Source organism: Centropristis striata, chromosome 17 (assembly GCF_030273125.1).
Source record: "Centropristis striata isolate RG_2023a ecotype Rhode Island chromosome 17, C.striata_1.0, whole genome shotgun sequence".
NCBI lineage: Eukaryota > Metazoa > Chordata > Actinopteri > Perciformes > Serranidae > Centropristis > Centropristis striata.
This window is the reverse complement of record NC_081533.1, coordinates 18,055,130-18,067,018: the sequence shown is the minus strand read 5'-3', so window position 1 is coordinate 18,067,018 and position 11,889 is coordinate 18,055,130. Positions and strand designations below refer to the sequence as shown.

Genomic DNA, 11,889 nt, shown 5'->3' with positions numbered 1-11,889 from the left:
GTATCTGTATTTGTCTCGTGTCTTGTCTAAAGTGACTTGAGATTAAATATATATAAATATATATGCCTGGGTGCAGCTGGGGAGTGGGAGCTGCAGTTGTGATAGGCTACATGGCAATCAAGCATACAAGTCATTTAAGCCTTTAATTTCTCCTTAAAGATTAATGGAACAATTATTCTAAAAATTACTCCTCAAATCATCGTGAGGCAGAACAAAAACCCTTTGATTGTCTCGAGAGAAGACTTCATTTGCTTGAAGACTGAGCTGAGGTGATTGCCTCCCGACCTGATTTCTATCAGATTCATCGTCAAGTGGGCGACTCGACATCCTAACTCGATGAGCCAGACTATCACACACAGAAGACTCGATCACTGCTACCTACGTTGAGCTTCATTACATTGAGCTTGTTTTACTTAGTCAACTAATTATAGGGTCTTCTCTCCTTCAAGCTGCGCTGATCTGAATTAGCATAATGGAAAGCATGATTATTCATCACACAGGCAGAAGCAGAACCCCGGGGTTCAAGACTGGATAGAGCCGAGAGAGAGAGCTCGGCCCTCTGGCTCTAATGAATGGAGAGGGTTAGTGAGAGAGTAAAATACTTCAGTATCCTTTAGCAGGAACATGAATTAGATCCTTAAAATGGTTATTTTATATGATAATTATTGCATGGTCCAGTGTAGTAAGTGTATTTTCTTACTGAATGTTTTTTCTAGGATTTCATTTTTGTTGTTGTAAGAAATCAACTTCCTCATTAACATATGTAATCTGTCATATAGATAATCACAGTTTCATTGTGGACCAGAGTGTCTTTAGGGTATCTACCATTGCAGTAGCTGCAGACTTTATGTTTTTCAGAGGTAAATATCTTCAAACTATCCTTTATCATGAGTTTATACTGACGTGTCATGCACAAAAGAGTAGGTTGACGTTTAGTTATTGTCCTTTTAAACTTGAGAAGCAGTGACACATACAGTGTTTCTCTGTGCATTCATTTTCCATTTGAGCAGTTTTAATCACCTATCTCTCCTTTAGCAGTTTCTGATGATTGGGGGTTAATTAAAGGATTGCCAAACGCGGCTTCACTACAACCTTGAGCTGCTTTTAGCATCAGCTGCCTGACTTCAGAGGTGCTGCTGTTTGAACAATGCAGATTCCTGCACTCTATGCAGCAGATAATTACTGCTAGTCTGTTTACAAGCATCAAATTAATTCTGAGCAAGAATAAACCAGAATGACTAACTGGCAAAAAAAAGATCTTTGACCCATCCCTTTAATAACACTTGGCAATATCTGCAACAGAGACATGTACACCATATACCATCTATGATATAATTAGGACCACGAGGCAGAATGGAGCAAAACAATGTGATGTAAATACAGGTGACTAAGGAACCAACAGAGTTTTATTTGAGACTAACAAATTATGTTTCCTTTCAAATACACCTTTGTCCATCAATTTAAAATATTAAATATATATTTTTTTCCATAATCGTCATCTATCATTTGAATTAAAGTCCTGCTTTTTGTCAATTAGTGTCCAAGACTTTTAACTGCACTTCTTGGATTTAATTTACAAACTTCAAATTCAATCAAAGGGCTTTAACTAGATTCAATGAAATTACTGTGAAACCATTAATATTTTTATTAGCTTTGTAATTGACAGCTTTTATTGCACATATTCCACTAATAGCTAATCACACTGCCAAAGAACAGCAAGTGGCTTACAGGAGGAAAAATACATGTGCATACAAAGGAACAGATTTTTAATAATAAAGCTGCTATTCTGGTTAAAATATAGAACTGCTGAAAAAAGTCACATATTCAAATCTGGCACAGACACAAAACAGTGTGTTTAAAGCACTTTGAAAGCATTCCTATGCTACATCACGTTGCTCCCTTTTTATCTAGATAAAAAGTTGTTCCTGTACAGTGCAAAATATATAATAACATCATTTAAATATCCATAGAAACATTTTTCTCCAGTCAACTGGCAAAACAAAGCACTGTTGTACAAACGCATTTCAGTCAAAAGTGGCCTATCTCTAGTACATTCAGTTACAAACTCACACTTAAAAGGATAAGTCAGTGATATTCTGTGTTTTTCTTATTGCCAACAAATCCCATGATGAAAAAATAACAATAATAAATTGATGCTAGCAAGTGTGTAGCCTCAATCTTCAAATAAACTCCCAATATCATTATCTCTGCCTCCTGGACTATGAGTTCACTGGTTTGATTCTCAAGAGATTTAATACATGAAACACATCAAAATGAACTTGGAGCACGGTAAAAAGCCCTAAACAGTTCACCTGGCAGTCAAATAAACAAATCTCTCAGTCTTCTTGTTTGTCAGTTGTACAAAATGTCTGAAAACACACCAGTAAACCAGTTAACTGTTGCACTGGGTGACATGACTCTTCATTATCATGAGCCAGTCAAACAAACCCGTATTAATTAAGTTACCCATGTTACTACCCAAATATTCCTGTGTTTTCCTATTCAAGTATTTTTTTGCAAAAAGTTTATAAGCATACGGTATAAGGGCAACGTTTTGATGAACGTTGATTGACAGTTTGATTCTGGCCAGAGACCTGTACGAACAGACTCCATGGAAACACAGTAGATGTGACCTCTGGGTTTGAAAAGTTAGGCCTTAAACCTGCATTATTTCTAAGAAGCCTCCAAAATAAAATTTATTATTATTATTATTATTATTATTAAAGGCCAGCAGGGGGCGACTCCACCCGTTGCAAAGTCCAGCTGTTTTAAAGTCTATGAGAAAATGGCTTCTCACTTGATTTAATACCTTAGTAAACATTTTCCTTGTTGATGCTCACAATCTTATATTTCAAGTTTTCTTCAATATCGCATGATGTTCTTTTAGTAAATTATCGTCCCATTTAGAGTAAAATAGACGATAAAGAAGGTGATACTTTCAGGTGTGGCCATCTTGTTTTTGAGAGAATCGCTACAACGGCATCCCATCAGTCACAAAGAGGTGTTGTATCCTGTCACTGTAGACATTTAAAAAGCCACAAACTTGTTTTTGGTGTTGTCTGTGTTTTTGTCTTTGAACTTTTACCCTTTCACTGTTTGCTGTTAGTTTATGAAAGATAATTGTAACATTTTAGTTGCCTAATAAATGTCTTGTTCAGTGTTCAGTTGTACTAACAGACACTCAAATGAGTTAGTTGTTCATGTTTTGCTGTAAATACATTTTGTTTAAAGCTTGTTTTTAGCTAGCCAAAAACATTAGCAACCCAGTTACTATCACAGTTAATGTGAATTACGAATGCACCTTGCTCACCAAGCTAGCGCAAGCGTTGGCTAATAACTTAACTCGTTCCTCCTCAGTTCAACCCTCTCGTCCAGATATGGTTACTTCTTGCTCCAAAAAGAAAAAATGCTGATGAAAAGTGCCAAACTCAAAGCTTCCACTTCTCATATACATCTATGCCTGTGTTGCATGTCATATACTCAAACAAAAATCTTAAAAACGGTTGAAACTAATGAGAGATGGAGTAACACATTGTTGATTTTGTTGCTTGTTGACAATAAAAACAGAACAATAGAATATCAGCGGCCTTACCGTTTGATATGGGGTGTAAATATTATTTGCCTTTAGCTCCTGTAACTATAGTAGCTCTGAGAGAATTAGACAAAGTGCATCAATATTCAGTGACTGACATGACACTGTAAAGTATCTAACATGGTCAATACAGAACATGGCAATAATGTGCAGCAGTTGAGACTCCACACTAAGAGTACATTATCCAGAAGCAGGAGAACATACTGTCGTCTTTCACATTTCACTCCAGCACCTATCGACCCTCAGCTTCCAGCTCTGGGCCTCCTTCTATGGCAGAGGAAAGGTCACTACATGTGGATTTGCCAAAATCATTACAAAGTGGTTGGTATGGTACAAAAGGCCACTTTCTACATGTCGCAGAAAGAGAAGAAAGGGGGCTGTGTCCAGCTGAGTGGTCCATCAGTTAGAGATTAATCTGAACCAGGACTGATTCCATGGCATTGATCGGTCTGATCTGTGAGTCTTTGTGTCTCCGATGAATCACAGATCTCTTGTTTACCGATACTCTCTGAGGCCAGCGTCTGCTCCCTATCTGTCTTCCCCTTCACACCTTCCTCCTCCCCCTCATCATCGTCTCCTCATTCTTCTCCGCCCACTATCTTCTTTATTTTCTCTCTCTCATCGCCCCACACCCACAATCTGTCCCCTCTATCTGCTCTCTTCCTTTCCTAACAATATCCGTCTCTCTGCCTCATTCTTTCCTCCGCCCACCTTCTTCCAGGAGCCAACCTTTATTTCTGGCCGTAGTGTGTATGTGCCATGTTGGCGTTGGCCATTAGCTGATCCTCTGGAGACAGTAGTCGTTCTCTGTGTCTAGAGAGCTGTTATGGCCTGATGAGGGGTACAGGTCACGGCGCAGCAGCCTGTTGACCACAGTTACCAGGACTTTTTTGTACTGCTGACGTAGGAGGGAGTAGGCAAAGGGGTCGGACGCAGCCTTGCTGTAGGTCAGGCACTTACTGATGATTCCCCAGCGGCGGTTGACGTCCACGAAGGGAAGAAGCTCGGCCAGCCTGAAGAAACACCAGTAAACAAAAGTACATTTATTCTTCTGTTTAAGTTGATTAGGTAACACTGAACATACTTTAGAGCTTTTAACTCATTATGGAAACTAGAAGAGGACAGACGTTAGGTTTTTGTTTCCTTTCTGTAGAAAGGGTTGGCTAGAATTTTACAGTGAGCAGGAAAAGGTCTGACAGTTTATTTGTGCCTTCATTCGATCACTTAAAGTGGCAGAAATTGTTTATTTCATACACACTATTCTATGCTCACCATGATTTCCTATGTGTAATTGTATGCATTTATGTGGATGTTATGAAAGTTAATGGTCCACTAACATTAAGAGTATTCAATTTGTTTTAAACTATTTTAAATTCTTGAAATCACACTTTTTTGTTGTCTAAACGAAATATATGGAAGATTACATTTTTTTGCATAAAGCGAAATTTAAAAAAAAACAGTGTTAAGAGTATTAAATACATTTTAAGTTATTTTAAATTCTTTAAATCATACTTTTTTATGTCTAAACAAATTGTATGGAAGATTCAAAATGCCTGCATAAAAAAAATCAATGAAAGCATGCTTCCTTTTAACTTTTATGTTCATAGATATACCATCATAATTAAATGGAAACATAGCTTAAAAGGTAACTTAATTTTCTCTGATAACTGAATTAATTGTTTTTCTTTGTGACGTGAATTTTCATAATAAATTCTAATCACAACACATAAAAGGTGAAGAGGTGTATTACATGATTCATTATTTTCATTATTATCATTACATTTATGTAATTTATGTGGATTTTGTGAAAGTTACTGCTCCACTAACATTATGAGTATTAAATTAATTTTAAACTATTTAAAATCTTTAAAGAGATTCGAAATGTCTGCATAAAAACATATCAAACAAAAAAATACAGTGGAATACAATTGTTACATGTTTTTCCTTTTCACGTCTGTGTTTATATATTTATCGCCATAATTAGGTGGAAAAACAAAAATAAATAAAAAGACATTATATCTTCTCTTATAACTAAATAAATTGTTTTTCTTTGTGATGTGAATTTTCATAGTAAATTCTAATCATGACTCAGAAAAAGTGAAGAAGAGTATTATTTAATTACATTTAAAAATAAAGTAAAATACATAACACATTGTAACATGTATTTCCTTTTTTACGTATGTTCATATATTTATCATCGTAATAAATCGGAAGGATTGCTTAAAAGGATTATATTTTCACTCAGAACTTAATTAATTGCTTTTCTGAAAGAATTTTCCCAATAAATTCTAATCATGCAGCTTAAACCTGCTAATATTACATGCAAAGCAGCATCATTAGTTTTCAGAAGGGGAATTTTTTTTTTTTAAGATGACATGTTAAATCCTCCATACAGCACATACAAAAAATAAATATATATGACAATGTCTATTGTATTTTACCCTTTTTAGGCATTTCATATTGTTCACAGCATTATAACATTCAACAGAGTTTTACACTGTATACATGCCCTATTAGTGTCAAGGGAAGATGTGGATACATTTAGGAGGCTTTGCCTGTTTAAATATGTAACCATATGTTCAGCGCCCCTTCACACTCCAATAATTTACATTGAGCACCTTATGTTCTGCTAATTTATGTAACTTTATATAACAAATGTGTAATCAAGGCAGAAGGTTCCCACAGAGAGTAAAGAATATAAATTTCTACTATCAGTAGTTGTATAAATGCTCATTTAAAGGCAGACCTACTGTAGTAAGAGTAGAATTATAATAATTAGATGTTTTGGTTGCAGTGGGCAGGGTCAGGGCTTTACTCCAGTATCTCAGACGCTTTCTCCTCGTTAATGTGTCCTCCCTCTTCCTACGCACCACAAATGTCAAACTGATGCATCATGGCAACACATCTGGCTGACAACTGATTTGTGGGCCTGAACCTCCTCTTTTCTCTGGCCGCCACTATCTGTTGTCTGTACAGTCCTTATTGTGTCACACTGTGTGTTGTGTGTGTTTCAGCATGGTAAGCCACCTGTTAGCAGGCGGTACAGGTGACTAATGAGCCGGGTCACAGAATCTATAATGTGACAGAGCTCTTCAAGTGTTGAAATGTGTGATGTAAGGGTGCCACAGATCTGTTTCTTCTAATGAGTCTGGATGAAGACGTGAGGTTTACACAGGCTTTAGACCACTGTCATGGACGAAGGAAACTCTGAGTCGACTAATCGATTAATTACTTTGATTGACAGATCTGTAAAACTGAGTTTCTCAGCAAAGAATCATGCAAAAGCACCACTTTAAATCTTGTTTGTACCTGAGATACACTTATAAGTTATTGGAAATAAGTCATTTAGCATAAAGAAAGCATAAAAATTAACAAATGCATGAAAGAAATGTAATCTAATCGAGTAAGACTTGGCAGCTCTAATATGTTATACGAATTTTGTAAGTGGGGTCATTTTTCTTTAAAGTCGCACATGCGTTTTGCAGTAAAATAAATGATTTATGATGCACTTACCTTGTAATTACATAAGGAGCAAAGCAGATGATGAATGAGCCGATGAAGATGCTGATCTTCTTTGTGGCTCTCTGCTTTCTCCTCTTTTGCTCTGCTAAACATCTTTGTTTCACACTGAAAACAACAAAACACTTTTTAGACTGTGAACCATAAACTGAATGAATAATAAAGAATAAATAAAGAATAAGAAGGTTATTATGAGGGATGCTTTAGGTAAAATACCTCGGGTGAATGTCGACCAGGAGGAAAAGAGTCTGCATGGTGATTATGTCAATCCTCTTGCAGTGAAACCTGGCCACTTTCAGCACCTTCAGGTAGGTGAAACACAATATGAGCAGGGAGAGCATGAAACTGGTGGCGTGGAAAACGACGGTGAAGATTGTAAACTTAATCCTGTCGCTGCTCTCCTGGCTGGGCTGCAGCGTGCAGGACGCATACACGTGGTTGTAGTCGAGCCAGGAGAAGAGCAGCGCGGTCAGGGAGAAGGTGAAGGAGTGCAGCCAGGAGTAGCACACCATGATCAGCGCGTCCTTGTAGCGCATCTTAGTGGAGTAGCTGAGCGGGAAGACCACCGCTATCCACCGGTCTATGCTGAGGGCCGCCATGCTCAGCATGGTGTTGGCGGTGAGGAAAGTCTCCAGAAAGCTCACCGTGTGGCAAATGCAATCCCCAAAAGGCTGCTGGTCCCGGATAATCCCCACCAGAGTGGCCGGCATGTTGAGCACCGTGATGAGGATGTTGCAGAAGGACAGGTTCATGGTGAAGACCCCGGGCACCTGCCGGCGGATCTCGGTGCTGTGGACGAAACATAACAGCACCAACAAGTTGGACAACAGCGAGACGACCGCGACCACAACGATGAACAAAGCGAAGAGGACCTCAGCAAAGTCCATGTCTCACTCCGGACAGTCCGCTCTCGGGTCACCTGCTGTTGGTAAGAAGCTCTTAAAATCCACCATGGTCCCCCGCTCTCATCGCTCCTTCACTTCCACTAAATCCTCGCGTGTCCGCGCGCAGCCGTCCTCTCCAACTTCCACGAGCGCTGTCCAGCGTGCTGAAGCGACCATCTCTGTGCTCAAACTGGCCGATTATTGCCCGTTTACATCCGGTAGGTGTGAAGCAACATCTGGAGGGGACTGAGGAGGACCAGCAGCCCGTTAGAATGAATCCCAATCACACTCGGAGACTTGGGAACAACTTGTCCCAAACTCGCTCCGTCTCTCCTACATATTTCTTCTCAATCTATGTCGAGATTTCTCCTCTGCGCGAATACAAATCCCTGCATAAGTTATTCACGCGAGTGTCTCGATTGAAAATCAATGTGGATATGGAGGTAAAAAATGTGCAGAGAGATCCGGAGGTGTGCTCCTGGACGCGTCTGCCGTCACCAAATGGCACCAGGTGCACACGCGCGCCACAGAGGCACGGGGGCAAATAGATCCTTTTCCTGAAATGAATTATTTATAGCCCGGAGGCTACTGTAGATTCACTGCGCACCATCATAATTTGTGTCTGGTATGCAAAGATATACAAAAGGAGTGACATTTACAGAGTGCTGCTGTGTGTAAACGGTGTTTTTTATTTTGGCCAATATGAATTTGTGGTTGTGAAGACTGAAATATGGGGAACGTTAGATTTATACACTGGGGAGGATACTTAACAGTTCCACTGTCAATCAAAAATCCCTTTATGATCAAACTCATCAATCCACAAAACAATAACAACCACAAATATCACACTAATGTTATCGAAGTAGTTGCATTTACTAACACTACTACGCATACTACTTAATATGCTAATGATTTCAAATGAATGTGAGTACAACTAAGTATATTATAATGTGCTATTTTGAGACATTAAGATCAACTTAATTATACTAAATTAGTAGTTTTTAACGACTGCAGTACTTTAAAAATAAATATACTTTATACCAACTTTATGTCCACTTGAAGTATATTTCAATTCTACTTTAATTGCACTTGAAAGTAATTCTTAATTCTCGTTAATAATAAAAGACAGGTATCATAAAATGATAACAAAGAAACACAAAACAAGTATGAAGAGATAGAAAACAGCTGCAGAGACTCACAGCAGCTAGGGGGAAAGGTGAAACAACTACAAGGAGACAAAAATGACTACAAAAGAAATACAAAGAGACTTTAAATGGTAACAAATTAAAATGAAGCAGCTACAAAAAGACACAAGGCAACTGCAAGATAACCCCAAAGAAACCTAAAATTATGACTAAGAGGCAGAAAACATCTAAAAAGAGGTGCAAAACTACGAAGACACAAAGAGACTCACAATGACTTTGAAAAGGTTCAAAACAACCACAAACAGACAGAAAATGGCCACAAAGAGACACAAAACAATTACAGAGAGACACACAAAAAACTTAGATCACAACGACTATGAAAAGGGGCAAAACAACCACAAAGAGACACATGGCAACTACAAAGCAACATAAACTACAAAAATGTGTAAAACAGCTGCATAGAGGCACAAAGAGACTAAAATGATTATGAGAGAGGCAAACTAATAAGAATCAGACAGCAAATGGCCAAAAAGAGATGCAAAACAACTACAAAGAGACACAAAACTATTACAATAAAATGAAAAACAGCTGCAAAATGGTACAAAAAGACTCATGACTATGGAAACACTCAAAACAACCCTAAAGAGACAGAAATAGCTACATGGAGACAGAAAATGGCTAAAAAAGAAATATAATTAACAACGAAGAGACACAAAATAACTACAAAGAGATTCAAAACAGCTGCAAAGAGGCACAAGAAGACTTACATGAAAATAAAAATGGGCAAAACAAAAAGAGACAGAAAAATGGCCACAAAGAGACAAAAAACAACTACACCTACTAAAATATAAAAAATAAAAAAACATTTACAAAAAATAAGACCAAAATAATGACAACAAGACACAAAACAACTACAAAAAGATACACAAGACTACACAAAGAGACAGAAATGACTTCATGGAGACAGAAAATGGCTACAAAGAGACACAAAATAAATACAAAGAGGCACAAAACGACTGCAATAAGATGCAAAACAGCTGCAAAATGGCACAAAAAGACTCACACGACTGTGAAAAGAGCTAAAACAATCACAAGGAACTACAAAGAGACACAAACCGACCACAAAAAGATACACAAGACTACACAAAGAGACAGAAATGGCTTCATGGAGACAGAAAATGGCCATAATGAGACACAAAGCAACTAAAAATGAGAGAAGCAGCCACATACAAAAATAAGACAAAAACAATTACAAAGAGACACAAAACGACTACAAAAAGATGGAGACAGAAGATGGCTACAAAGATCACAAAATAAATACAAAGAGACACAAAACAGCTTCAAAGAGACAAAAAAAACACGACTGAAATGGGCAAACAACCATAGAAAAAAAAACTACAAAATAATCAAAAAGAACAATTACAAAGAGACAAAGCAACACCAAAACAGTCTGAACATCTCTAAGTTCTGTGTGTTATGGTGGTGGTGGGGCCTCCTGCACCCAGGGGCCCGTTGTGTCATAATGCATGAACCTTTTGATGCATTAGTTGAATAAAGAAAAGGCTTTACACCATAAAACAAAGCCGCTGCAGGAATTGAAAAGCACTGTTAGTTATAATTCATGGCATAAAAGACTCAAAAACCCGAACAGGAGTAACACGCTGCAGTCAGAAGTGTTCCTGAGTCACGGCCGTTCTGGAGAAGCCTGAGCAGACAGTGACTCACTGGGGTCAGACGCAGCCTGCAGGGGTTTTATATCTTTTCTGCTTTTCACTCGCTTCGTACTCCCACTTGTTATGAGGCTTATGGGCTTGTGGCTGAATCCCAATCCCTTCCAATTAACTGCTCTGTGTTATTTATGTAAGCGTGATACAGTAGAAGCATGGCTCGGCTCGTGGAGATGATAGCTGAGTATTTAAAGTGATTAGGTGAGTCATTATTAGATGTAGTCGAGGGAAACCCTGCAGCGCAGTACCTGTGAAGAAGTAACTGCCTCTTAAAATCAGGGCAGCTGATGATCTTTCTCACAGACTGAGGCGCTGTTGAAGGCGTGTGTGTGTGTGTGTGTGTGTGTGTGTGTGTGTGTGTGGTTCATACGAGTGTTTCCAGTCAGAGAGTCAGAGACACAAAGCGTCAGCGGGTGATGTCAGTCCCCCTACAAACAAGTGATCAAACGCCTGGGAGAAAGCTACAGCTGGGTTCCTGGAGGGAAAGTGCAAAGCTATTTATAGGCGTGATGGGGTGTCACCTCCAATATAACTCTCAGCGCCGGTGTATTACCTAACCGAGGTATCAGAGCGCAGCGCTGAACGCAGCTTCAACCACAAATCAGATCACTTTTATGTGTGTTGAGTAATCAGCTGCTGCAGTTTTAGGCTTCATCTGAAAGAGCTGTGGCAATTTAACAAAAGGATTTAAACACAGTCAGATATCTGCTGTTCATCAAGACACAGAGAACCCTGTGTTTCTCTCTCTGCAAATTTGTACTATAAACTAAATCTAGTTTATACAGAAACAAAGATCTCCAGCTCTGAGTTTGAGAGAAATACACCACATTGCAATAGAATCTGAGACCGAGTCAAGCAGAGAGAAAGATAAAAGATGAGCTGGGCAGTTTACCGTTGATTGGGAATTAATACCCTGCAAATTTACATTACTACAACTTACATTTATTTTGACTTATCTGTTACCTTTTTCATCCACAACATGAATTAAAAAAACTGTGAAAAATAGCCTGTCACATTTCCCC

The 11,889-nt window shown here is 38.4% G+C and overlaps 1 protein-coding gene across 1 annotated transcript; it reads right to left on the bottom strand.

The window, feature by feature from the left end:
- Positions 1-1,990: 1,990 nt before the first annotated feature.
- Positions 1,991-8,662, bottom strand: gpr78b (G protein-coupled receptor 78b). The gene is made up of 3 exons (XM_059355135.1): positions 7,328-8,662; positions 7,106-7,219; positions 1,991-4,605 (listed from the first exon to the last, which is right to left on the bottom strand). The coding sequence occupies exons 1-3, from the start codon at positions 7,996-7,998 to the stop codon at positions 4,368-4,370; spliced, it is 1,023 nt and encodes a 340-aa protein (XP_059211118.1). The 5' UTR covers positions 7,999-8,662; the 3' UTR covers positions 1,991-4,367.
- Positions 8,663-11,889: the final 3,227 nt, after the last annotated feature.

Bases quoted from the DNA above. Each gene is read 5' to 3' on its own strand.
- gpr78b (XM_059355135.1), bottom strand. From the start codon at position 7,998: ATGGACTTTGCTGAGGTCCTCTTCGCTTTGTTCATCGTTGTGGTCGCG. The intron at 7,220-7,327 runs GTATTTTACCTA...TGTTGTTTTCAG, and splicing joins CTGGTCGACATTCACCCGAG to TGTGAAACAAAGATGTTTAG. The intron at 4,606-7,105 runs GTAAGTGCATCA...GTGTTTCTTCAG, and splicing joins GCTCCTTATGTAATTACAAG to GCTGGCCGAGCTTCTTCCCT.